The following is a 27,149-nucleotide window of genomic DNA, read 5'->3' as shown; positions in this document are numbered from 1 at the left end:
GCCACAACAGCCTGACCTCCCCCCCCGCAGTGCTCAACTCAAAAGCTGTTTTGAGACAGCAAGGACTGAGTATTCCCTAAAGCACAGATGTGATTTCCAGATGTGTGCCCTCCCCTAGATCTCCCTGCGTGCCAGTATCTGCAGGAGAGGCCCGAGAGGGCTGTACCATCTCCACCAATAATGCAGGGAGTAGCTGAGGCACCTCCTCGTGTCACCTCCTCCTCCTCGGACTCTCCATGCAAATCCCTTCCACCCACCACACCCTGAAGCAGAGAAAGAGGCAGAGTTACTGGAGCAGCTGCTGGTGAAACCAAACCTGCTCTGTCCCAAAGTGGTTAAAAATGGGAACGATGAAATCTCTCCCCTTTTCACCAGTTTTGCTCTACCTGCACTAAACATGATGGGACCACTGATGGTGCTGGCTTCACCTTCCATCGGCAAGGCAAGAGTATGGTTGATAAACCAGTCAGCGGCATCTTCTTACAGCATTATCCAACTGAAGATCTCCAGGCACTGGGCAGATACCACCTAAGCCACACGCCACCCTAGCAGGAGACATTATCTTCAGTTTATGTGGGAGAAGCAGGAGCTCTTGGTGATGGTCTGCACACCTGTCTCGTGCCGAGAAGGACCATGTCAGGCAGCGCCTGAACACTCAGTAAACAGAGACAGCCCCCACCCCACCCCTCCACCAGCTGGAAAGCAGATCTATGGGGCGCAGCTTTACAGGGCAAGATGCCAAGGGGGTTAAAGTCCTCTTGGACATCCCATCCTCCGAACATGACTGAGCCCCTGCCCACAGCCACCCCTGTTATCTGACCTGGCTTACAGCTGGGGACCGCATGCACGGAGACAGACCCTAGAGAGGGCAAGGAGGAGGGATGAAGGATGCACCAGCACACGCAGGAGGGATGTCCTTTAATCACATCACCCAGCACTTCTGGGAGTAAGTAAACAGGAAAAAGTCTCTCAAGCAGCTGCTCTACCCAGCAGCCCTGCGGGCACAGCCTGCCACGACAGCCTTGGTGACGGCGAGTTCCCCAGTCCGGCCCTTGTGCGGATAGATGCTCATGTGGAGCAGGATGGGGCCCTGCCCAGCGCAAGCCCCGGAGGAGAGAAGCAAGGTGCAAGTCGGGGACGCTCCAGCAGAGATGGAGCAGCTCACGGTGTCAGGAGGCAGCAGAGCAGCCACAGCATCGCTGCGTGCTGCCGGGAGCGCAGCGGCCGTCCCGTGCCCATCCCTCCAGGCACCACGATCCCGGCAGCGCAGCGGGGTGGACCACGGCACGCTGACCGCACATCCAGCTCCTGGGTGAAGGGTTTTGAAGTTAGACGGAAAAGGCAACCTCTCCCTGAGGACAATTCACGCTGCGGGTCACTCCCCCATGGGCACGGGTGGGACGGCAACAGCGAGCACATCTGCGGGGAGGCAGCAGTGCTGCACACCCCCCCGTACGGTGAAGGCTGGGGGTGAGCAGAGAGGCTGAGCTGCAAACACGAGGCAGCACAGCTCTGGGTGTGATGATTTCACGTGTCAAGGCAGAAAAATAAAAAGTCACATTGCAAGAAAAAGAAAACAAATGCATTTGTAGTGGGCTGGGGAGATAAAACAACCCATAAGGCACGCTCCTGCCCCTTCGGCCATGGCCCTTAGCTGTTTCATCCTCAAGGGCAGCAAAGTCAGCTCAGCAAAGCAACTCATTCACGGAGGCTCACGTGCTGGACCACGACCTTTGCCAGGACAGCTTTAAAACAACGACGTGGGTTTGCCTGCCTGTGAGCGGCCAGGCATGCCCTGGGGCACCGTATTAACAGCACGAGACGACACGATTGACCAAAACCTCAGAACCACAAGCGTTTGCAAACAGAAGGTAGGAGCTGCAGAGGAAAGCAAGGAAGGGGTCCGTTCCAGACTCTGGAAGGCTTTCCACAGCTCTCCAGCCAGACCAATTCAGAAGTCCCAGCTCCAAATCCAGCTGAAGAGCCACCAGATCACACAGGCAGCAGAGATGGAGCTGAAAATCAGTCTGAAAATCACAGAGACTTTCAGGGTATGGGCTGTCAGCATCATAAAGCTCTGCCAACTTCTACACATTTAGAGTTGCTAGCTCCTGCTAGAGATGCCAGCCCTTGGCCTTCTGGGTGCTCAAGGTGCTCCACACTCATGTGTCCCCTGTCATCCAATATATCAAGGTGTTTGACATGTGATGGGGATATCTCAAGAGGCAGCAAGGTGCCCAGAGACAAGGAGAGCTGGGACAGGAGGGATGAGCCTGGCACAGCCGCGGGGCAGAAGCAGACAGCCCTGCCGGCAGCTCCAAGTGCTGGGGGACCTTCAGAAAGGCAGAAAAGTCTCAGAAAAGAGGAAGTTTGTCATTTGAATCAATGTCAAAAAGCTTTTTCCATGTAAAACAGCTCTTTGTGCACATAAAAATCCTCAAAAGTTAAAGATTAAAACCGTGTCGAAGGAAAGCTTCCACCAGCACTGCAGAGTCCCTTCGGGAATGGCCATTGTCACCGTGTCCCCCTCCTGAGGGCTCGCCCCGGTCCGGGAGACACCCTCCCACCGCTGCCTGATGCAACGCCTTCGGTAGCGAAACCACGCTCGGCGGAACAGATGAGCAGGGACATCGGAGCAGAGGAAAAGCCATGAGATCACCCACCCGCCCCCGTGCACGGCAGGATACACTCACTGCGCAGAGGATGTGCTAGGTATCAAACCGATCTCGTACGTGATACTGGCAGGAGAGAGCCGGCTGTAGCAAACACTGCGACCAAGTGAGCCAAGCCTCACGGGTACTTTGCTGGGACAGTCGCAGGCTTCTGTGAGCATCCCTGGCTGTCACATACCAACTCATTTTCTCCATACAGCTGCAGGTACCTGCTGAACACACAAACCTTTCATCTTCTTTCCTTCTCTACATAGGAATCCCTCCAGTGGCTGTATTTCAGCATCATCTTCCACCATACACTCTCCAAGCTTGTTTGGCCAAGGGGAAGAAGGGAGGATGTGGGGGGGTAACTTTTCAAAAGCATTGCAAGGACTTCAAAATTTAAGCCTGACTTCCACTGCCCTTAAACCTCAGAGCACACTAGAAGAGAAGCCTTCTCCACCGATTTCAGACATTTCCTTTTATTGTATAATGAGGTTCAGACGATAGTTTAAACTGAGAGCTGCGCGGGGTTTTTGTGATCGAAGCCCCACACCTCCTGACCACGCGCTGCAAGCTCTTCCTGGACTCCTCGCACCCCTCCTCCACTGTGTGCTTTACACCAGGTCCTACCAAACCCACAACGGTTTAGGAAAGGGATACAGCACAAGGGGCTCGCTGCAGCCCCAGCCAGGCCACCCGGCTCCAAGAAGCACTGTCACACACCTGCGAACCACCACGGTGCAGTGGCGTCACTTGGGTCACTTCCCAAGGGACACAACAGTCCCAGTGCTCCCTGGAGGGGAAGGTCGCAGCCAAAGAGCAGCACCCGAGCTCCCAGGACCACAAAAATTAAATGAAGGTCGCACCCCTGAGGCAACTCGGTGGTCAAGCCTGCTCTACCACACACAACGCTTGGGGATGGGGACCTTAGCACCGCTCAGGGACGGGGACTTTAGCATCCAGTCCCCCCCAGACTCCTGCTGAGGCTGCAGGCAAGCCTCTTCTCCTCCATCTGCAATCGGTAAGATATGCAGAAGGTCACACGCCTGCTCGCACAGGGACAGGCGATGGGCATCGCTAACAGCCGGCAGGTTTTCGGGATGTTCACAGCGCACTGAGATTAGATAACAGAGCGGAGCAAATGCTTCGCCGATAAGAACAACCACCCCCACTGTGCAGGCAAGGGAGATGGAACAAAGAGCAGTAAAACGATCAGAGATTGGGTTGGGTGACCGCTGGCTCCTGAAGTCCTGTACAAAATCCCAGGACAAAACTGCCCCGGGAGATGGGAGGCGTCGGCACCGAGCAGGCGAGGTGCTCCTCTGCAAAGCCAGATGTTCAGATCCAGCTCACTCAGATGCTGCGCTCACCACACATGGTGTTGTGCCAACACGGCTGCCTGCAGGCAGGGAAAAAGCCGAGCCATATCGCTTCTGCCCTGAAAAACCTGGAGCACTCAGGCCCTCGGTGTAGGTGAGAAGTAATCAGTCCAACACTCCACAAAACCTCTTCAGCACGTTTTAATTAGTGGGCTTAAAACCCACATGCCAATATCTTCCATGTGGCTGACTGGTAAATCAAGGAACCAGATGGATGGACAACATGGGTGCAGGTATCACAGTGGAGCGCTGGTCTCCCAGCCGGCCAACCTCTCGCTGCTCTCTAGGTGAGAGATGCCAACGGAGGCGGTAATTTGTGTAATTTGTGACGTGTCTTACTACATGAGTAAGGCGTCTTCTAACCTGTTCCTTCTGGAAGACGCTACCGAGAAGAGAAAGATGACAAAGGGATATAAAGCAAAGGGAAGAGGCTGTTTCAGTTTGGAGGGGAAGGCAGAGTAGAGCTCGTTCGCTTTCTCCAGCGTAACACGAACACCCTAGTAAGCAGGAAGGGTACTACTGGTAACACCACAAAATAAAACATTACGAGGATCACAAGCCTCGCTCTCACCTTCCCACACCAGCAACTTCTGCAACCCCCTCCTCGAGGCACCTCGGGAGTGAGCTCCCCTCCTCCCAGCCCCTGCCCGCTGCGAGGGGCTGCGTCCTGCGGCCGTGGGGTGGTGGAGCAGAGGGGGACCCGCCGGTGCAGGAGCCGTCCTGCACCCCAAAAGGATCCGACCCTGAGGTTTGTTTATCCTTGAAAGCCATTTCTGGCTTGCTCGCTTCTCAAGAGCTCCAAGCCCCTCAGCTTACTCAGATGGCCTCAAAAAAAGTGAAATTAAAAAAAAAAAAAAGCTGTGCCTCGGTGGACTAACAAGAGGCAGGTAGTTGGAAAGGATGAGGTGAGTACGAGCCACCCTTCAGAGTCACTTTGTATTAACATCTTAACAGTTCCTGCCTTTTCTTTTACACAGGCAATGGCTTTTCTCCACCTCCACGGGACTGAGCTCATTTCACTGAAACAAAGAATGCAACCAGGGGTTTTTTTGAGGTGTTCCCCCCTCCCCTTTCCCCTATAAAAAAACATCTGCTACAAATTTCCAGCTCGCTCTGTGAGCAAACTCTCTGAATTTTCTGACATGTTTCAAGGCAAACAGATCAATTAGAAGCTGGCCTATAACCCCCCAGCATGTGAAGTTCAGAATGCAAGACCCTTTCATATTAAAAAAAAAAAAAAAAGAATTACGTAACACAGGAAGTTTAAAAAAAATGCATAAAAGACAACTGACTCGAGGGATTAGCTCTACTTCGCTTTGGGTGATTAACAAAAAGAATAGAAAATTATTAGAGCTCTTCCCATCGCAACAGCCAGGCCCTCTGCAGAGCTGATTAGCAAGAAAGCAATGCATTGGTAATTAGAGCTGGCTGAAACCCTTTTGGGTAAAAACAAATATTAACTGAAAAAAAGTGACTTTTTTTGCACAAATCAGGATTGCGTTTTGCACAGTTTCAGTTTTGAAAAAGTACAGGAGAAGGAGGCGACTGCTTTTCAAAGCAAATGCTTCCCGCACAGACGAGTTTGCCACCTCCTCCCCGTTCCTCAGCTGATTCTGCTCAGAGTGCGCTGGAGCGAGCTGAAGAGCTTAACAAAGAGCAGGAGATGGGTCCTTTCCAACAGAAGAGGTTCTTCATCTGGGAGCCCAGCTGGCCGGAGCCCCTGCTCTGCCTGCTGCTGAGTCAGAGCTGCTCACGGAGGGGAGGAGCGGGGGACACACACACTGACAGCGAACACACAAGGTCACTCTTCATGCAGCACTCACAAAGTGCTACAGGAGGGTCACAAAGCAATAGGACGAAGAGGGCTGTCACATCAGCAAGGGCTCCCCCCTCCTCTTGGCACCAATATACCACGACTCCAAAACCTCCCAGCTCACGGGCAGCAGAAGGCGAGGCTGAGCAGTTTGATGTTGGCCAACAAGGCCAGCTGGTTGCCTGTACATCTACAGCACGTGTGGTGATGCCACCCAACCCGTCAAACACGAGCTACTCCTGGTCAGCACCCCTCCAGTCCAATCTCATTGCTGTTCAGAGACGCTGCTCAACACTAAGGGCTTCATCCTTAGGCGACAAAAGCTCCTTCCAGAGGCCTGTCTGGATCCCGCTCGCTTCAGTAAGGAACTTGAAATGAAAGATGTCCCACCACCTCGAACACAAGCAGCGCAGCCAGCAGAGCTGGCAGCCACACCCCCATCGGGTCAGGGAGATGCTGTCAGACCGATGGCACGCTGCTGCTGAGGCACCGAAGGCACGGAGGATGGGGGTTTCCCTGGACCTTCCTCCAGGCGTGCTCCTCTCCAGCGGTGGGGCGACCTGAAGCCTGCTCAGGCTCTGCTCCCCTGTCAGCTCCAGGGCAGCAAGCACCAGAAAGCCAAGCACCACCAAAACGTAGCCGTTCACGAAGGTGAAGGCAAACAACCAGTTGACTGTTGCAACCACCTGGAGCTCAGAAGAGATCAGAAGTACTGACAGACAAGCACCCACAGATCCTGGGGAGGCAGCAGCTCCACGACACCGCCCACAGCAATGTCAAAGCTCTGAAACAAGCAGCACCACACCAAAGAACGATGACTGTGACTGAAGACCTCTCTTCCTGGCACACCCCAGCTTTAGCCCACATGCCTGAGACCACCTGGAGATGAGTCAACTGACCCTCTGTTCCCCTGTGCACCGCCTACCATGCAGCAAGAGGCTTCCCGAGCTGCAGCCATGGGGGCTGTGCTCTGCCCAACAGGGTCAGTAACGGAGCCAGGTTCCCCAGCACCACCCACCTCTCCTTGGGATAAACACACATCTCATTTCTGCGAAACCCACCCGGTGCAGAGAAAGGAGCACAGATGCTCCATGCTTGGGTGTTTATGGAGGCAGATATTCATTCAAGTCATGGCCATCTACTACAGACGTGCCTTGAGTCCAAGACCTCCATATGTGATATGCCATGGATACTCACCTGCTCCGAAATGGATAAAAACCCAGTATCATTCCTATTTAGACAACTAACTTGTGTCCAGGGGGTTCTGAAGCTCCTTACTGGTCTCTCAAGGAACACAAGAACGCTCATTACTGACCCACGAACACAGCAGTCTTTGACCTGCCGAACCCCAGACATTGTCTGGTGGAGATGCTGCTCCCCGCGAAGGAACATTCCACCTCCTGACAGCCAGCTGCCCTCCTCTGCTCATGGCCTCACTCATATTGCAAGTTACGGCCAAACCAGTAATGCCACGAAAAGCAAACCCCAAACTTCCTGCCAGCCCCAACCTCCTGTTCCCCACGCCAGCACGGCTGTCTTCACAGGGAGAACTGGGTCAGTCACTGCTCACAGTGAGAGCTACCTTGCACTGAAAGGGATTAGCCTGCCTCCAGATCACTTCCCCCTCTGGTTCCCACCACGTCCATGTGAACGCCACACCAGTAAAGGCTGGTCTTTGGGGGGCGCTGAGCCAGGAGGGGACTACATCAGCGTGTTTGCCACACGAAGTGGAGCTGTCACACGCCTGGGTTTTCCCAGGCATCCTTTTTCCACCCAGCAAGCACATCCAGATAAAAACAGGGAAGTTGGCCAAGGAGCTAGTATCGCTGGCCATTGATCGCGTGGCTTTGCCTCGCCTGCCTAGATACACAGTCACTACTTGTGTACACAAGCCGATGCTTCCACCTGGAGCTCCCACGCTGCTGTCCAGGATGCGTTAAAGCACTGACTTCTCAGCCCTGCGAAGGAAGAGAGGCGAGAGGATGGGTGCTGCTCAGGGTGCTGGGTGACACCAGAGGAGGGGACTGAGGACAGAGTGAGATGCTTGGGTGCAGAGAGGAGGGCATGGGGAAAGCATCTAGCATCAGAGAGACAGGGCTGAAGATATGGCAGCTCTTCGGACTGATGTCCTCTCTGTCGAGCACGGCCCATCTCACCTCTCAGGAGGGTTGCACGCACTGCAGGAACATCACGCGCGTTGGGAGGCACATGCTGGGGAACCCCACCGGCCGGCCAACTCGCCTGCAGCACAGCAGAGGAGCCCCACGTAATTTTCCACTGTGACATTTAAGGGAACACGAAGGAACTGGCTGTCCATGTTCCCCAACTCTTGCTTTTCTTTTGCTAGAAACCTGCGGATTTTTTTAAATTTTTTTTTTTTTTTTTTTAATTTGATCACCTTGGTCCGTGAGCCACACTCTCTGCTTTTACTGATCTGCCTCTGGCTGTCTGCACAGCACAAGAAGTCCTCTCAGCCACCACATTATCATCGTTGCCACCACAGTTTTGGTGCAGAAATTAAAGTTCTCTAAATTCCCCTGAAATTAAGGTCCCAGCCTTACAAGGACTGCAGCACATGCTTAGGTCTGCCCACAGGAACAATCGCCCACGTAGATATCGGCGGGGACCTCTGTCCCACCATGGGCCATGGACCCACATGGTCAGTAGATACTGCCAGAAACCAGTGCCTTGCCAGAGAAACAGATGGGTGCTTTGCCTTAGCTTAAGAACAGCTTAAACCCAAGGCCAACGGAGCACCCCATGCTCCCTCCCTCTCCCACTGCCTCAAAGCTCCTAGAGGCCACTCTAGGAAAGGTATGGGGGAGCTTCACATCCCGGTGATGTTAACAGAGCTCAAGGCTCCTTCCAGATCTGCCTGGAGACGCTGCTGGGCAGAAGCTAGAGGACTCCAAGGGTCTTAAGGCAAACCAAAGCCCCAAACTGGAAGCACCAGCATTCTGTGGTCCTGCCACAGGGACATGACCATTATCTCCACCTCCTTTCTTGATCTGAGCCCTTTCACAATACTAAAAGCATCCAACCTTTCCACCCTGGGCCACCAGCACTTGCCAGGAGAGACGACAACCCCTCCACAGCTGCGCCCCAGTCGCATCCCTCAACGCAGGGACGGCCACTGTGCCAAGGCCAGTGCCAGGGCTTCGTCACATTGCCTTCATCCACGTCCCCTCTTCCTCACCTCCAGCATCAAACAGAGCCACCATCTTCACACTGGGGCGCGTGGGGGCAGGAAAGGTAATTTAAGAGAAACAGCCGTAACGTAGGAAACCAATACCGAGGTTAAAAGTTTCCCAGTGCAGGGCCTCCTGACTCTCTCCCCCTTCCCACCCACCTCTGTGGTTTTCCCCTCGCATTTCTTACGCACCTTTCCCTCTGCCCTCCTCGTGCTGCGGGTCCACATCCCGCGCGGGAAACCGAAGCAGCAGCTGGTGCCCATGAGGGCACCCACCGCCCTGCTCCACCCAACCCCCTGCCACCATCCTCAGGCAGATGCACCAAGGGGAGAAGGGAAGAGCAAGGAATTACATTACAATATTTTGGGTTGGAGGTTGTTTTTTTCCCCTCTGCTTTTTGCCTTTTTTTTTCCTTTTCAGCTCAGCTGTCGCTCCGAGATGCAACGCCAAAAAAAAAAAAAAAAAAGGGCTCAAACTCATCCTGCCTCCTTTGGAGGCTCCTGACGGCTTTCAGGTGCTGTTAGCCCCGGTACCGCTCGGGAAAAGGCACCTGGCTTCTCCCGGGGGAAGCTGGATGCCCAAGAGGGATGCAGAAAGCCGGGAGGCGGCGCGGGGCTGGGGGCGGCCATGGCGGTACCCGGCCCGCGCATCCCCCGGGCACTCGGTTACCGTGAGGCCGGAGCCGGCCCTGGCCGGGGGAACCGGACCCCTCCGCCGCCGCCCCCAGCTGCTGCGCGGGGAGATGCCGGGCACAGAGACCCTGGGGTCTGGCTTTGCGGGTAGGTTTTTTTCTTCCCCCCTCCTTCCTCCTCCCCACCGAGCCCCCCGCCGCTTTCCGAGGCTCGCCGGGACGGCTGCGGCCGCGGCCGCCCCGCACCCATCGCCCCGAGGGCTCCGGAGCCCTTTTCCTCCCCTTCCTGCCCGCGTTTCCCGGCCGTGCCTCCCCCGCCCCCGCCTCGGCACTCACCGGCTCCCTCGATCTTCTCCGAGCCGCGGCTCCAGGTGACCTGCCGCGTCTCCAGCTTCACCTGGAAAGTTTTCCGTTCGGGTCGCTGCGACTTTTTAGAGTAAAAGAGGGTCATGACGGTGCCCACCTCCAGGCTGCGGCAGAGGTGCGCTGCCTCCGCCTCGCTGGGCGCCCCGGGGCCGCTGCCCGGCCCGGCCGCCATCAGCGCCGCGAACAAAGGGGAGCGGGAGCGCCCGGAGCGCCGCCGCCGCCGCGCTCAGCGCCGCCCGCCGCGCCCCATGCCCGCCGGCTGCGGGGGGCGGAGGGGAGGGGCGGGGGGGGGGTGGGAGGAGGAGGAGGAGGAGGAGGAGGGGCGAGGAAGGAGGAGGGAGGGAAGGGAAAGGGGCGGGGCGAGGGCCCTGGCGCTGGGGCGGGCACGGGGCGCGCCGCCGTGCGCCTGGGGCCCGCGTGGGGTCTCCGGGGGGGGGGGGGGGGGGGGGGGGGGCGCGCACCCACCGGCCCGGAGCGGCTGGGGTACCGGGGGTACCTGCACCCACAGCACGGCTGGGGCACCGGGGGCACCTGCATCCCATAGCGCGGCTGGGGTACCGGGGGTACCTGCACCCCACAGAACGGCTGGGGTACCCTGCACCCTGCAGCATAGTTGAGGCAGCGGGGTACCTGCACCCCGTAGCACAGCTGGGGCACCAGGGGTACCTGCACCCTGCAGAACGGCTGGGGTACCCTGCACTCTGTAGCACAGCTGGGGCACCCAGGGTACCTGTACCCCATAGCACTCCTGGGGCACCAGGGGTACCTGCACCCCATAGCACTCCTGGGGTACCCTGCAGCATGGTTGGGGCACCAGACGTACCCGCACCCCACACAAGTGGCACACATAGGTCCCCAGTGTGCTTCACATGCCGCAGCACAGGATACATTGGGGCCCTGGCACCACACAGCACATTTTGGGGGGGTCATGGATGCACGAAGCACCCTCTGGCGCGGCACATCTCGGGTCCCAGGGGTGCTGCATCCTCTGGGCTGCAACACCCATCACTGTCTCCCATGGACCACCACCCCAGGGCATACCCATACGGCCGAGGGGCTCAGCCCCCCGAGCCTCCCATCACTGCCCCCCCCCCCTCCTCGTGTGCAGGGGCGAGTGGGCACACACAGGGACACAGACGTGAGCAGGACACAGGCCAGGCTGGCAGCTGCCTCCCGGGGCCATCGCCAGCCCCGCCGCGCTGGCACAGGCCGAGCAGGGTGGCTTTTCCTGGGGACAGTCCTCTCCGCCCGGCTGCCACTGGCACCACGGCACGGCTCCTCGCCGGAGCCAGGCCTGCGGCTGCCGCAGCCTCCTCCCCGTAAATCCCAGCCGGACCCGTGACAGCGCGGCGAGCGGGACGGGGTTTGCAGGGTGGCCAGTGGCACCCCGTCCCTGGGGACGTGTAGGGAGCCGGGGGGTGCGGGAGGCTCTCCAGCCCCGGCGGCAGGAGGCCACACAAAAGCGGGGTTAGCGAGGGGATAAGCGGCTGAATTGGGAAGCGTTTCAGGGCGGTTTGCTCCATTCATGTGGGTAAAGCCGGCAATTTCCCTTTCCGTGCTGCTGGCCTTCCTCCCCGTGCCCTCCTCCCCATCAGGGCACCCCAGGGCGGGCTGGGCGCTCCGGCTGCCTTGGCTGGGGACGCTGCAAACACCGAGGGGCGGTGGCGGGTGCATTGCTCACCCCGGCAGGTGACACTGGCCTTGAGCTGGTCTGCCCGAGGGTGAGCACGGCCTCGCTGCAGGAGAGCGGTCAAGGGAGAGGTTGGAGGGGATGTACCCCTAAATCTGTGTATATATGTGTACTATATATATACACACGCATACCTATACACGTGTGTGTGCAGGCCCATGGCAAGACAGCATGGAGTGGACGAGCAGCCCTTATCCCATCCTCCAGCTCCCGGGTGGGTCTGGAAGAAGCACTGTTTACCCAGTGAGGCACCCATCACTGAGTGCACCCCAAATGCAAGCAGCTCCCTCTGCCCTGCTGCTTCACCCGCCTTCAAAGGGACACGCATGAGCACATGCACGTGCCCACACACTGGGAGCCCTGCAAGGCTCCCGGGTTGTTTAGGATCCTACCCAGTGTCTGGGCATCAAAAGGGCGAGGACAAACCTGCCCTTGTAAAAATGACCAGAGTATGACAGCTCCATAAGGGATGACAGGACGCTGGGGACGTGCCCAGCGAAGGCAGAGCTGCCGGGAGCCCGCGGTGGGAGCCCCGGGGCAGCAGCGGCACAGGACCCTCTGCCCCGCTCCCCCCGGGGTGAGCTGCCGCCTCCGGGGAAGTCGCTCCTTGATTGTGTAACGGCCTCGCTCAGGAGCGGCAGGAAGCAGCCGGCTCCCAGTGGTCTTAAAATAGCTGAGCATTATGGGCACACCCTTGTTTTTGAGGGCAAAACCTGAGAAGGGACTGTGGCCATCGAAAAAGCAAAAAAGGTAACTCCCTCACTCCCAAACGCCGCCTGTTCGTGCTGATGCAGAGCACTCGTCACGGCGTCTCCCCAGCATGGAGGCGGTGGTTTGCGATGAGGTGTCTGCGGTGGATGCTTTTTCTTCTCTGAGTTTGACTAATCACTTTTTAGCCTTGCATTAACTCTCCATGTCCATGATGCTGCACGCCGAGGAATTTCACAGTTTAATTTGACAGCATGCGAAACCGCTTTTGTCTGCCTGCCGGCCTCGTCCAGTGGTCCCAGCTCCTGTACCCACTGGGCTGAGGAAACTTCCACAGTATTCCTCCTCTCCTGTCCCGCTCTGCCCTGCCTGGGCTTTGGTCCACAGCGGGTCAGACATGTTTTGCTTTTGAAGAAATTCCCTGGATTCTGTTCATCATATGGCTATGGAGGGTGGAGGGCTCTGCAAGTCTCTCCTTGCAAACACCTCTGGGAAAAGGGGTTTTTCCCCTCCAGCCCCAGCACCTCTCCCCTTCACAGCCCCAAAGTGTGGGGCACCAACCCACCCTTATCCTGCAGGATTCATGGAGCAGCTGCAGCCTCTGCCCAGGAACAGGCAACAGGCTCACGGCTGGGTGAGCTCCGGCTTCAAGGACAGCCCCCGGCCTTGCTCAAGGGCTGGGGAGCAAAATCCAGGGAAACAAAGCCCTGAAGGGTCCCCGCAGCCCAGCATCTCTCTGATGCTGGTGCCTGGGAATGGACATGTCCTGCTCCCACCCCGAGGACTGCACGTTGTGAGGAGGTGCCCGATCCTCACCCGAGCGAGTGGTACCTGGCCTCTTGCAATCCCCAGGAGAGATGCATCACTCCAGGTTATCTATTCATTCCCGTCTGTTCTGCGCTGCCTGGGGGGGGTAAACGAGAAACCAGCCCATGGGCTGAAGAAATCACCATCGGGGAAGAGCTTCCCCCCGGCCGTGCAGCGAGCAGGATCTGGAAAACCCGGGGTGGTGTTAGCAGACACAGAGCAGCGCCAGGCGGCTCTTTGCCGGGGATGGAAAGCAGACCCGCCTGGGGCCGCAGAGCCTCTGCGGATGCTGGCGCGGTGCCTGCTGTGTGCTCGCTGAGGAGCTGGGGTGAAGCTGTGCCCGCAGGCAGGGCTGCCTCCCCCAGCCCCCGGCATCCTCCTGCCCCTTCCAGGCATTGCTAGATCCCTCTGGATTACAAACCGGCACCTGATGGGAAATCTGCTGCAGCTCCAGATTCCCTGTCCCTGCTGTTCCGTGGGGAGCACACACATTTTTAAATATCCTGAATTCACCTGGTTTCAATTTCCAACCCCTGAACCGTGTAAGACTTCGAGGGGGATGGGGCTGCATCCAAACCCAGCAGAGTTTGCAGCCTCCCCTTGGCTGTCAGGCCCTGTACACGGGCTTGCGATATACAAGATCCTGTTTCAACCTAAATTTTGCCCCCTCCACTGGTCACGTCACCACTGCCTCAGTTTCCCTCGCTGCCAAACACAAGCCCTGTTGCAGGGCAGGAGAGAACCAGGCGCTGCCGTGGTGGGATGCGAAATGGGACGCGGCCCATTTCGTGGTTATTTCTCTGTTTGCACAGTGAGTCAACGGGATCTGGGAATTCTCCATTTAAAGCGTGGGATGTGTGGTCCTGACCCTGCTGTGCCACAGGCAAAAATACTGATTAAATCCTCCTCAGCTCCCTGCCCAGGACAGAGCTAGTAGGGGAGTGTCCGTGCTCCCCAGCATTCGGAGGGAGCAAAGTGCCTTTTCAGGGTCTGGTTTTGCACCCCGAGACTTCTCCCTTCCGCTGCCAGGGAGAAGCACAGCACACCCAGCCTGGGACATCAGCCCGGCCTCGCACCCCCAGGCAGAGTGTGGGCCGAGAGCCACAACCCCCGGCCTGGCCAGGGGCACCCCATCGTGCCCAGGGAGAAGGCGGATCTGCCGGCAGTGATGCTGGGGTGGGGGATCCCCCTCTGCAGGAGCACACCCTTCCCTGCTGCGTTCAGCAGGGCAGGAGGAAAAGCACCTTTCCCTGCTCAGCAGCGTAGGGTATGGAAATCTAATTTGGCCAGGTCTGAACGCAGGGAAGGCGGGCTGTAGAAATAGAAAGGGTATTTTTACGGGCTGCACTGGCCCAGCCACAGGCAGGTCAGGAGCACAATGAGCCCCTTTCCCTCTCCGTTGGCTTTTTCTCCGCTGCACCTTGAGAAGGCCCCAGAGAGCGAACAGTAACTCCTGCCAAACTGCGAGTTTTTGCAGCCACAACAAAGCACCTGAAAATATCGCAGCGGGCAGCAGGAAGCCCTGCTCAGGGCTGGCTGCCCAGAGACTCCTGCGGCTGGCTGAGCCTGCCCCCGCGGCCACCCTTGTGTGGTTTGGGAGCCCAGTAAGTGCTGCCCCAGCACTGGGGTGACTGGGAGGTGCTTGCGGAGGAGCCAGGGCCCGTGCCTGCTTGAGGGTCCCCAAGGGAGTCTGCTCCACTGGGCCCTGGGCTGCTCTCCAGTGCCAGGGAGATGGAGGCATCCATCAGCCTCACTCCCCAGGTCCCTGCCCAGTCTCCTGCTCTTCCCAGCCACGGGGGGAAGGAGGGGGTGCTGCTCTCCCACCACCCTCCTCCCTGCGGAGGGCTGCGGGCTAATAAGAGGCAGCAGAGGAACGATGCCAGGAGCAGCAGCTCACGTCTCACCATGTCCCGCTGCACCGGGCAGGGGCCTTCCCGGGACCAGGCGAGAAGCCGGCCCGTGAGAAGCAAAGCAAACCGATGCCCAGGGACACTTGCGTGGAAACGCAGTGACCACTGGCCAGGTAGGGGTGAAGCAGGATCAGAGTGAGGCAGTGACAGGCCACGTCCTTCCCAGCTGGAACATGGGACTCCCTTCTGCCAGCAGCGGGCACTGCCGGCTCCCGGGGTCCGTCTTCTCTCCAGCAGGAGCAGAGGATCCCAAGCTTCTACAGCATGGGGGAGACCAGCCCCTGCCCTCAACACCCCACCTTCCAGCCCCTTGTGCTGAGCAGTGCCTGGGCACCCCAGAGCAGCCCCGCTTCCCCGCAGCACCCTCTGCACAAAGCACCAGCCCCAGCAGCCCTGCCCCAGCCCAGCTCCTCTCTCCTCCTCCACAGCCACCCCCGCTGCACTAGCTCGGGCACTGGGCTGTGATTCACCTGCTTTTGGCCCGAGTGGGGATGCGGGAAAAGGAACAGGCACTACAGCCTGGGGACAAAGACCAAGGCAGAGAGCATTCCCACCGGCTACACGAAGTAAAGGAAAAACCCACCATGCTGCCCTTCTCTGTGCCCTCTGGTGCACCCGGCTGCAGAGTGTCCTGGCTCTCCACGAAGGCAGACTCTTTCAAGGAACGTGAAGTGAAAACCATCTTGCCACAGGGGCCACCTGGCCCCAAACAAGCACCATCCTACCCCTTCTCCCCGCCAGAGGCCAGCCTGGCTGTGCCCGTCACGCCTGCTGCCTCAGGTCACTTCCTGTTTCACCAAAGCAATGGCCTCCACTTCCAGGGATGCTTGAAAGAACCCAAATACAGATGCTAAGACACGTTCCTGATGTTCCTACTAACTCACAAATGCACCCCATGAGTCCCAGAAAGGGTCTTCAGCCAGCACCTGCAGCCACACCTCCAGGTGAGGGCAGGCTCCTGGGCTTGCTGTGCAGGCTGCACATGGACTTGGCTCCAGCAGGGACCAAGCAGCTTCTTATTAAACAGGGATAAAACCCTTCAGGCAATTCCTGCTGGGGTTGGGAACAGAACCGGGCAGCTCTGTGCCCAGAGAGCTTGGAGGGTCAGGCTACTCGTATTTAAGAGAATCATTCAAGGCCGTTTCCCCTGGGGGTGCACACACCAACCCAGACCAGCACACTGCCGTGTGGGGAGCACAGATGAGGGATCTCCAAACTAGGCAAGCTGATGGACCACCTCAAGCCCCAGCACGAACGTGAGCTCATGAGCAAGCAGGAGGATCGCAGGCTGGCAGGAGAGTCTGGTCAGCTCTCTGTGGCTCCACCAGGGCTCCAAAACACCCCACGCTGTGATGCTGTAGGACCAACTTCTCCACCCACTGAGGGTTTGGCTAGATGACCGTACAGACCTACCACAGACCACAGAGCCACCATGACTCAAGACAAGCAAGCAGCAATGACGAGCTATTCAAAACATCAGGACAACACTAGCAGCTGTGGAAAGCGTTATCCCTTCCAAAAGCCAGCCATGGCCAGCTGCTTCATTTCAGACCCCTGGCACCATCAGGAACCCGCATGCTCTCCACTCACCCCCGATGAAGAACAACTTCCAGGTCAATCCCAACCCACCCGGCCCTTGCCACGGCCTCGATGTCCTCTGTGCAGCCCTGGTCAAATGAGAAAGGCTCAAGCACCTCGCTACAGAGGCGGTGCCAGGGGTTGCAGAAAAAACGTGGTGCCAGGCCCACCACCCCCACCCCAACCTAACCGAGGGGACCTCATGGCCCAGGGCCCGAGGTGAAAGAACACACAGACACCAACACTCAGTTAAGTTGTAGGAATTTATTTTAAATAACCTACAGTTGATTAAAAGGGAATTCATGATAAAAATAGAAGATACTTGTTGAGGAAAGGCTGCAGGAAATGGTCTTCGCACACACACTACGCTAACAATGCCTCTAAGACTAATGATTATAGCAAAAAAAGGTTTCACATTAAAATTCTGCTTTTTAATTTTTTTAAAATTTTTTTACACAATTACAAAAGAAAAAATAAAAGCCCTAAAATCTTGATTATTTTCCTTTTTGGACCAATGCTCATTTCCCTCGAAATTTATTGACCTGTGAAACTTCTTTTTACACAATAAAATCTTTCAAGTAAAAGAGGGGAGTGGGGCTTAGAAAAAAAGGGGGGAAAAAGGTAAAACAGTCTGACAAACCTAAAAAGTAGATATTCTTGAAGTGTAGAGAGCATGTTCAGAACAAAAGGTGATGGGAACGTCATTTGTTGCCAATTTCACTTGTCCTCCAATTCCACACGCGTCTCCCCATCACACGACCCCCTCCCCCCACCCGCTCCTCAAATCTACACGATCTTTAAGATCAAGAAGAAAAAAAACGGTTTAAATATTTTAAAATAATTAAAAGAAATAAAAATTCACATTTAAAAAAGGAACACTCAAGTCAGGAGGCCGATTTCCCATCACGCTTTGCTCTGAACAAATGTGGTGGATATTTGTAATTCATGTTCCAATGCCATGACTGTTTCAAGTGACTAATTGAAAAAGATTTGGGTATTTCCATGACTATAGTGACAGCTGTAACAGGTGCGTTGGGTTTCTTAAATTTTGTTTATTTGTTAAATTCTGAAATGGGGCAGGAGGGGGAGGGGAAGGGCAGGGGATAAGGAGTCCATTTTCTATTAAAATATAGAAGTTATTGCAAAACCCTAACTGTAAAAACGCACCAATATAATTGGATTTTGTATACAGTAGCTAAAGATTCCCACGCTCTCAGTGTGATGGTGAATTTGCCTGGCGGAAGGTTGACAAATCCCCCATCCACTTGCCCTGCCTCAAGAGAAAAACCACACAAACCAGACAGCTAGAATTTGGATCTCTGAAACATTTTTAAATAAGTTGTCCATAGGACAACTGGCTCAGCTCCTTTAGGATATTTCCAGGTTATGCTTTCTGCAAGATGTTGGCTGTTTATCCGATGCTCACTTGCCCCTTTCCTCCCCCTTCCCCAGCATCCAAGGACAAGTAAGGCTCACAGTTTATCAATCTCCCTAAAAACCAGGCTACTCCCCCTTTTTTTTTCCCATAAAACTCAGCTCATTAAAAACAGGTTAAAACTCATAGTCTTCCTCTGCCATGTCGATAGCCCAGGCAAATTTCTCTCGTTGGGTTTTGTTATAAATCTTCTCTATAGGAATTCCCCACTTCTTACACCTGCAGAAAAGGAGACGCTGTTAGAGCCAGCCCAGCACAGGCACTGGAGCCCTCGCTGCGCGGCAGAACTGCCCTGCGCTCCCCCAGCACCTCCCTGAGCTCTGCTCCACTCCACGCCACGCCACCCAGCCGAGCACGGCCAGCCTGCCAGCGTCAGACCCTGCAGGTTCTCCCACCCACCACACCTCCCAGCACGGAGCTGGCTGTTACCCTTGCCTCGAGAGACTCTTTCATAACTTCTGACACCATCTCAAGATACATGGGAAGGCCTCGGAGACAGATGGCCCCTGGCAGCACAGGGACACCGCTCTCAGCCACAGCCCTTGTCTGCTAACTAGGGGGACAAGACAGAAGCAAAGAGGTGGCTCCTTCTAGCACACCCCAGGCAGATGCTTACCAAGCAACAGAGATCCTGGGATCCAGATAGTTGAGTTTGGAGGTGCCCAAAGCAATCTGCTTGTTCTCCTCCCTATCTGTAGCCTGAACCTCCAGCTTCATCAGTTGCTCCTCAATCCTCTGCACTGCTTTCTTCTTGCTCTCCACTGTCCTGGGGTGGGAAAGGATCAAAGCGTTTAATTCCTAATGCCCTGCTAGGCTGGAGATGGCGGCACTGTGGGAACCCAAAGGGACTCTGCTCAAGGTAAGCAATGCCACCAGCCACAAAAGGCAGCTGTGTCAGCACAGATGGTGACACAAAACACTCAGCACATGCAACTAAGAACTGACATTTTCAAAGAGTCAGAGCGGAAATCTTAAGCAGCAATTTTGTTTTAAAGGGTTGGAAGCAACAGCCTGAACTGTACTGATGCTACACCCGCTTTACAAGCGGCCCAGCTATCCCTCTGTAACAGTCATGCTGTGATTGTGCCTTCAGAGCTCCCTTAACTCAGCACCCCTGTGGCTATTCTGCAGAGCCCACACAGAGTCCATCACCTGCCCTGTGAGCTTCCAACAGCGCAGAGCAGGACCCAGGAAAGGGCAGGTGCAATGGTGTGACTCCTGGCTCCCCAAGACAGCGGTGCTGCACACCAGAGCCATGGCTCTGCTCGGTCCTGCGCAGCGGGGTGGCCGAGCACTGGCTGGTGCTCGGCTCAGAGGGCGAAGAGACACAGTAGAGGCTAATGCTAGGGACCACACCAGGAACTGCAGCATTAGACCCCCCTATGGTCCTCAACTTGAAGGCAGTTTCTTCATGCACAGAATAAAGAAGGGCCAAGAAAGCCCGAGGAAGTCTTCCCAGATCACAGGCTGGGGAAACAGAATACAGGGTGAAGGACCCATTTGGAGCTGAGGGTACTAGGAGCATGGCACAGCCTAGTAACACCAGCCTTACTTTTTAGACTTTTCATCCCTCCGGACCTTGGCATCAGCTTTGGCGCTTTTCAGTTCTCTCCTGGCATCAGCTAACTGCTCCTTCTTGGCATCGATCTAGGAGAGGCAAAACCAGACGGCAGCACTGTGAACAAGCTGCTGACAGCTGTGGTAGTCATCCCTGGGCAGCATGACCCAGGGAGCGAGTTTCTGACCACATTCAGGATCTACCAGTGGTCAGACCCACTTCCGCAGAGCAATTAGGCCACTGGCCTTTCATTTGCTGCAAAGCCAGCGTGGTGAAATATTCCCTTCAGAAAACGGGGCCCCACTCGTTTCCATAGCCAAGGTGGCGCTGGGAGCTTTCTCACACAGCTCCAACCAAGCAGGCGAAGGAATTGGCTTGGCCTGAGACTGGCCAACAGCCCCTCCAGGCAACTTGTCTGCCTCCACCATATCCCACCAGTACCAACAAACTGATGGCGGATGATCCTTGTTCCCTCAGCAGAAATCAGTTCCTGCCCCAAATCCTACAGGCTGAAAGCTGTTAAGGCTTCAGGCAGTTCTTCTCCAGTAAGTTTAGGATTCAGGGAGATTTAGCATTTTGCAGCCTCTGTTCAACTGTTCCCCTTAAACAGCCCCCAAGCTCTAAGACCTAGGGTGAAGGCAGCCAATGTTAGGTGTTACAGAAGCAGGGGACACTGCAGTGCCAAACCAGAAGTCCTTATTGTGAAGGTTACTCTAAAGCCAGACTGGGAACAGACCTAACCCCTTTGGACCTCATGGCCTTCACCAGAAACAATCTGCAAAGGAAGAGGTCAAGTCAGAGGGGCACAATGTACCATGTACACAGCCTGCACTGACAGCGGCCTGGGATTCACGCAACAGGAGCGAATGCCCACTCTGAGTTCTTTAGGGGACCCAAATCAGAGCTAAAGGCTGCTGCTCTGGAGCTTCAACAGCAGCAGGAACAGATAGCTATGGGATGAAGGGCAGATAAAAATGGTCTGGTCTTGGTCTTCACAAATAAAAGACAACTCAGACTGACAGCTGTCCCTTTCAGCTCACAACTCCTCTCCGAGCAGGCCCATCTCTGATGCAGCATTAACCAACTCCCGACAGGGAAAAGCAGGCTCTGCTTCAGTTTCACCGCAAGTGAAAGGAAACGCGACTCCCGAGCTGCAGCCCCTGGGGCACTGCCCCAACCCGAGAGCTGTGCGGTACCTTGCTCTGCAGGTTCATCATGGACTTCTCGAAGGTCTTCGGTGGAGCCCTCTGGTGGTTACACAAAATGGCAACCGCTCTGTTGGCACGGTTATACGAAAGGATCTTCGCTGGGATGTTGTCGTCAGCTGCAAAATACAAGAAAGCGGTGAACAAGCAGGCACTCCAGGGCTGTGCAGCCCCAGCCAGTGTCCCGCTGACTCTCCAAGCTCACAGTCACTGCAGAACTGACCTTCCTCCCTGATGGGCAACTCAACACTGCACTCTCCTTACAGCCGTAAGAACCTGACCACATCCATCCTGGGCCCCAACTCTTTCTGGGACAGTTTCTTCGATAGCAACAAAGACACCATTTGCCACTCAAGAGAGGGGAAATCGCATCCATGCTCAGAGCAGAGGACAACAGGACCATACTGCTCAACTGTTGGGCTTCACAGATCCAATGTGCCCACCTTGTAAAGCTGTTAAGGTGCAAGCCAGCAGTGCTCAACAGAGGTTGCGAATGAGCAGCCAAGAAACACGGGGCTGTTAGAGATGCACCTGCCTTGCCCGCCACCTATAGCGCTTTGCAATTAACAGAAAGCAAATAAAAGATTTGGTAAAGGACAGGCATAAACCAGCAGGCACACTCGGTGTGCTCACAAGTCAGCTCTGCCCTGCCCCAGTACTGGGCAGCTCAACTACCTCAAAAGACTGCCTGGCAACAGATTTTTGGTCAACCTCAGCTGCCTGACATTTGCACTGGGAGAACTGCAATGAGGAAGTGGTGTACAGATGGAAGACTTGTGGCTAAGCCAAGGAAGCCAGGTCTGTATTGCAGGATAAGATCTGTTCCCCTCACAATTTCAAGGACAAGACTTACGATTAGTGAGCTCCTTGAGCTGCTGCTGTAGCGTGATGGAGGCATTGTAAGTACGGAATACCTTGGCTGTCAGTCCCTCCATAAGGTCTTGAAGGTGTTTATTTAAGATACTGGTCTAAAGAAGCAGAAAGGAGGTGAGTTAGCTAGTGCTAACCACACCACAGCATTTGTGAAATCTCTGGACACACGGCTGACAAAGACATGCAGCTCACAGCCGAAGCCTAGTGTACTCAGACCTGGCCACAACAGAATGGCCACAACATTACCAAAACCACAGCAGAAGTGAACAAAGAACCAACAAGTATTAGATTGGGACCAAATACTACAAGTGGCCAAAAGTTTTCTTCAGTGTAGTGGTTTTGGTTCCCAACAGGTAGAAATGAGCCTGTCCCATCCCAGGGAAGGTGCCTGAACCACCACAGTGCTCCCATAGAGCCAAATGTGCAGATGCAGACGGCATCTGAGAATCTGTCACCTCACACCATCATCATCTCTGAACGAACCTCCCCAAGTCAGAGCCAGCCAGGCTCACCAGGACCAAAGCCCATCGCTTCAGGTACCTGTGGGCACAGCGGACAATACAGACACCAGACTGAGACACACTCTCATTGCTTTTAGGCTGCTCAGGCCAGCTTTGGAAGAAAATTGGCACTGAAATAATTTCTGGAACAGAGCAGCTGTTATCGCTCGCTGCAGTGAGCCTGTTTGTGGTGCTCTACCACCATTCCTCACCATTAACTATGTGCTTACATTGAGGCGGTCAAAGAGGTCATCTTCAGGCTGCTTGTTCTCCATGAACAGCTGAAGATTCTTAAACACCTGCAGGACAAGAAAATGGGTAACTTCAGGCACACAGACCAGACAGTGCTGGGTAGCAGTAATACTAAGGAAGCCACACTGCCAGAGAGTCACTTAAACTGTTTTCAGACAACAGTGATGATGCTGGATGCTACTTCCCAGCAGGTAAAGACCCATCTCTCAATACAACACTTGTGTTGAAGGTTCCTTCCCAGCAACAGGGCCCCTGAGCATTCAATGCCCTTTATCCTCATCCTTTAGATCAAGATTGCAGGAGACCTGATTCTACTCTGGCTTAGCTGCCTAACAGAGAAAGAGACCCCAAAGCTACCACCCTTCCCTTACTTTCCATCATTACACCAGCCAAACAGACCCCTGAGCCATTTCCCATGGAGTGAACAACGCTTCTCATTGCTGCATTAAGTGTTTCATACAGTCCCATCCCAAACAAGCCTCACTGGAGTACGGAGAATAACCAAAGCATCTTTGATTACTGAGAGGCCACAAATCCCAGCTCTGTGTGCTCCAAATCCCTAGTTCCCATCTTCTCAACAACATATGTTTTTCTTCTACAGACACCTAATATACAAAGATTTCTAATTCCACCATAATCAATTCCCCATTGAAAGCACTGAAGAAGAGACACTAAGAGATAACACCACCAATAAATTTAAATAGGAAAAAATGTTTTCTTCTTTAAACAAGGCAGTAAGAATTCCAGCACATACTCATTTCTATAGCAGCTGTAGTTTGGTTTTTTTTTTCAGTTGCTTTGCTCCCCAAGAGGCCAACATTTACTGCCAATTGTCGTTATAATTACCACAGTATTATACAGGCAGTATCTAACGTGCCGTGCTGACTGCAGAGCTGTGGGCCAGATGCAAAGCTGCTACACCCATAAAAACAAAAGTCTTTTCAGATAGTGCCCTCCAGGTTCACATTGCTGGATGGGGATTTATTCTGCAATGAGGACAAGATCACAGCAGATTTGAAATTGGTGGATTACAAAGAAACAAAGGAATTAACATTGCCTAAGGAAGAACTCTTGGCTGGTAGATACCCAGGTTCACAGGCCGGAAGTATCAGTGCACCTACTCTGTATGCTCTGGAGCACCCAAGATCGAGACCTACCCCACAGGGCGGCGCAGCTCCCACATGAGCAAACCCACTGTGACAGAGAAGGCAGCATCGTGAAAGCCCAAGCTGAACGGCTACTCTAACAGTGCCGTCGAGCACTGTATTTCAGAACCTTTTATGCTATTACTTGCCACAGGGGCCTAGAACTCCACCATCTACAGGTGACAAACCCAACTCTGCTGACCAGAATGAGACCCAAGAAACTCATCTAACATAGCTGTTACGCCAACTCCTGACACTGACACCAGAGGCAAGAGCAGTAAGATGTTGAAATACCTCATCTGCTGGGTTACGTCACACCATCAGCAGGCTTATCTGCTGTGGCACTGCCAATAAAAAGGGAAGAACATCAACTGACTGACTTTCTGGCTCAGTGTGCGACCAGTGACGAAGGACTCTGTTATGGCCGTCAAATTTTTCTGCAATTCAGCCTGTGTATGCGTTTGTGGAGATACCTTACCCTCTTCTCAACAGGGACTTTGTTGTAGTATCGGATGGAGTCTTTTCCAAGGAAGTCGAACTCAACCACGTATTCCTGGCCATCCAGTTCAGGGTGCAGCTTGATATGTTCTACTCTCAGAGAGCAGCAGCCCACTGTGTCCGCTGTCTCTCCTTCTTCTTTTTCATTACCAGCTCTCAGGGCAAGCTACATTTATATCAAGACAAGAAAGTTAAGCATTGCAAACCATCCCAGTAATGTACAGATGCTGGAAACTTTCAGATTCTGGTGTAGAATCAGCCGTGCCCATAGGAGAAGAGAAAGGGAGAAAATGCATTTGAGTGGATAAAATTGACAGAAAATTCTAATAAAATCAACTTTAAATTCCTTTTAAATAACCCTACACTAAAGTCACAAATCTATCAGTCTTCCAGATTACCTATTTTTTTTTAAAGAGAAGTTTAAAGCAAGATGTTTTACCAACTTTCACTCATTAACTCACTCAAACTGTAAGACAGTTCTGACTAATCGAACTCCATTTCAAAATGTTCGTTATTTTTTTTAAAAATCAAACTGACTTCCAGGTGAACCCAACCTGACACAAAACCAGGTTGATCCTACCTCTTCACTGCATGCTAGATAAATAGCATATACAACACTTAGGGTTATATAAATTATATCTAAAGGCTACAATTTGGCTGCATTAAAAAAAAAAAAGAAAAAAAAAAAAAAGTGTTTTACCAGTACTGGCTAAACCAATTTCTAATTTTTGAAGAAAACCCTTGAGTGTTCATATGAAACCACAATTATTCAAATCAAAGTCCCCTGGTTTACAATGACCCATTTTAAACAAAGCCTGTTAATTTAGTGGGTCAAGACACCATACACTACCAGGGCAACAGCTCTCTGGGAACTGGTTTTAAGTAGCTTTAAATGCATCAATACAACTGCAGTTTTCTTTACACTGTGGTGAAAAAAATAGCTTAATTATGAAACCTCACGACTGTGACCTCAAACTAAAGAGGTGACAAACCAGCAGAAATTCCCAGCAGGAAAACTGAAACAGCTGGAGACAAAAGGCCCATACAAACTTCCCAGTAATCCAACTGGGCGATTCTGGAACAAGGCTGTGAATTTTGCCTCGACTAAAACAATGCTGCCTGAAATAGCCATGTTCAGTACAATAGTTTATTGCTCTGGATTCCAGGTAATGGGAAGGAAAAGGAGACGGGAGCCTGCCCACCAGGAAGTCTCAGGATACCTTAGTAACTGGGCTCAACTCTGCCTCAGGAACAGACACACAGCCTTCCCGAATATTCCTAGCAGGACAGGAAAGGTAAGAGTAGTGTGCTGGGGAACGAGCCTTACTTTATCAATGAAGTACAGCGCCACAGCCCTCTGCCGTACTTTCATCTCTTTGGATTTCCAGTCTTCTCGATACTGATTTCGGATTTTATCTACACACTTCTTCAACCTTCGAGCTGTCTCGTACTTCTGCCAGTCCTTCTCACCCTGCAGAGAAAGTTGGAATAAAGTCAGCATTAGAAAGCAGGCAAAGGACCACTTCCAATCTGCATTATAAGGCATTGCAAGTCTGTGTGGGGCAGTTTCACTGTACAAAAGCACTGAGATTTTGCTGCTGAACAGCTCAGCTTCAAACTATGCTGCCATGCAGCTGCAGGTAATTCAGATTTCCATGATATCAAATGCTTCCACAAAAGCAACTAAAAAGACACAAGAGACATTAGGTCTTCCACGCTTCTCAACACATAAACGATTTCCTCTGCTTTATTCAGATGACACTTATGTTCTCTCAGTAATTAAACACCCATAAAACGTAAAAGCAACACCAACAGTTCATCACCATCAAGCCATGGCAAAAAGAGAGCATGAATTCACAAGGAACAGACTTTTCCCTATATTTGTAGGACAAATCCCTTATTTCCAATCCAAGAAAAAATATCTTAAGAAAAGGATTCACAAGAAGCATTTAAATCCTATGCCCGAGACCGAAGGCTACTTATCTTTCAACAGGTTTACTGTTGCTTTTATGGAATTGATCCGTTGACTGGTTATTTGCTCCCACAGCAGGGTTTGTTTTCCTTCAGTCATGAGCTCCTTATCAGCCTTCTCAGCTAGCAGCCTGGCCATGTTTTTAATTTTACAATTGACTAACTAGCAATCCATGGTTAGACCTTCACTACATAACCAGGCAGGGCAGGTTAGGGCCTAAAGCAGGCAAACTATCCACCAGAGCAAGTCTGTTCTTGTATGAATTGCTTCCTTTTAGGTTTACACAGGGTGAAAGATTCCCACTAGGAATGACACAATGATGCTTGTCAATACATATCTTCCAGATTTCATCTGCTCTCCTGTGCAGTAATTGTGTTCTTTCTTTTCAAGGGGGAAGAGAAGCACAGAAACTTCCTGCTGTTTTTCAATCGGTGTAGGATGACATAGCTTTACTTCCTATCTCTCTCCTAGCCAACAGCTGCATTTGCTGCTTGGAGATATGACCAGTAAGATTAGGGTTTTTTTTTTTTAAAACTAGATCTTCACCTTAATTCTTGAGCTAGGGTTCAACATGATGTATTTGATAGAGCCTTGGATGTTCTCAGTCCACGACACCAGCCAGGTAACCTTGTTATCATGCCGGACCTCCTTCCATTTATGTCCTGGTGGGGGGGGAGGGATCTTGGAATCCCTGCAGAGAATTACAAAAATTACAGCAAACAAAACCTATTTAAAGAGACTTCCACAGCACCAAAATAGAGAAAGCAATTAATACCATTACACAAAGAATGTAAAGGGAAAGAAACTGAGGCAACATAACTACGTATTTCCACAAGCAGGAGATCAATTGCTGCGAAGAGTCAAAGATCAGAAATGTAACTACTATCGATATGCATCTGCTGAGAATTATACTATAGCTGGGAACACACATTGCTAGGATCAGCTTTGATTTGCGGACACTGCAATAGTGTGGACACTTTAGCA

The 27,149-nt window shown here is 53.4% G+C and overlaps 2 protein-coding genes across 3 annotated transcripts in view; both read right to left on the bottom strand.

Annotated features, from left to right (window-relative positions):
• Positions 1–10,206, bottom strand: part of PLCG1 (phospholipase C gamma 1) — a 46,822-nt gene extending 36,616 nt beyond the window's left edge. For both annotated transcript variants that reach the window (XM_086474985.1, XM_086474984.1), the window contains exon 1: positions 10,005–10,206. In XM_086474985.1, the coding sequence (XP_086331111.1) occupies positions 10,005–10,206 (202 nt within the window). The remainder of the gene's footprint in view (positions 1–10,004) is intronic.
• A 6,770-nt stretch (positions 10,207–16,976) lies between these two features.
• TOP1 (DNA topoisomerase I) overlaps positions 16,977–27,149 on the bottom strand; it is a 67,274-nt gene continuing 57,101 nt past the window's right edge. Inside the window, exons 13-21 of the mRNA XM_009961147.2 lie at positions 26,712–26,856; positions 25,521–25,664; positions 24,174–24,359; positions 22,529–22,597; positions 21,779–21,893; positions 20,917–21,044; positions 19,715–19,809; positions 18,779–18,928; positions 16,977–18,381 (exon numbers count right to left, since the gene is read on the bottom strand). Coding sequence (XP_009959449.1) covers positions 18,279–18,381; positions 18,779–18,928; positions 19,715–19,809; positions 20,917–21,044; positions 21,779–21,893; positions 22,529–22,597; positions 24,174–24,359; positions 25,521–25,664; positions 26,712–26,856 — 1,135 coding nt within the window. The 3' untranslated portion in view covers positions 16,977–18,278. The remainder of the gene's footprint in view (positions 18,382–18,778; positions 18,929–19,714; positions 19,810–20,916; positions 21,045–21,778; positions 21,894–22,528; positions 22,598–24,173; positions 24,360–25,520; positions 25,665–26,711; positions 26,857–27,149) is intronic.

Source organism: Leptosomus discolor, chromosome 17 (genome assembly GCF_034619465.1).
Source record: "Leptosomus discolor isolate bLepDis1 chromosome 17, bLepDis1.hap2, whole genome shotgun sequence".
Lineage (NCBI taxonomy): Eukaryota > Metazoa > Chordata > Aves > Leptosomiformes > Leptosomidae > Leptosomus > Leptosomus discolor.
This window is presented reverse-complemented; position numbering and strand designations above follow the sequence as displayed.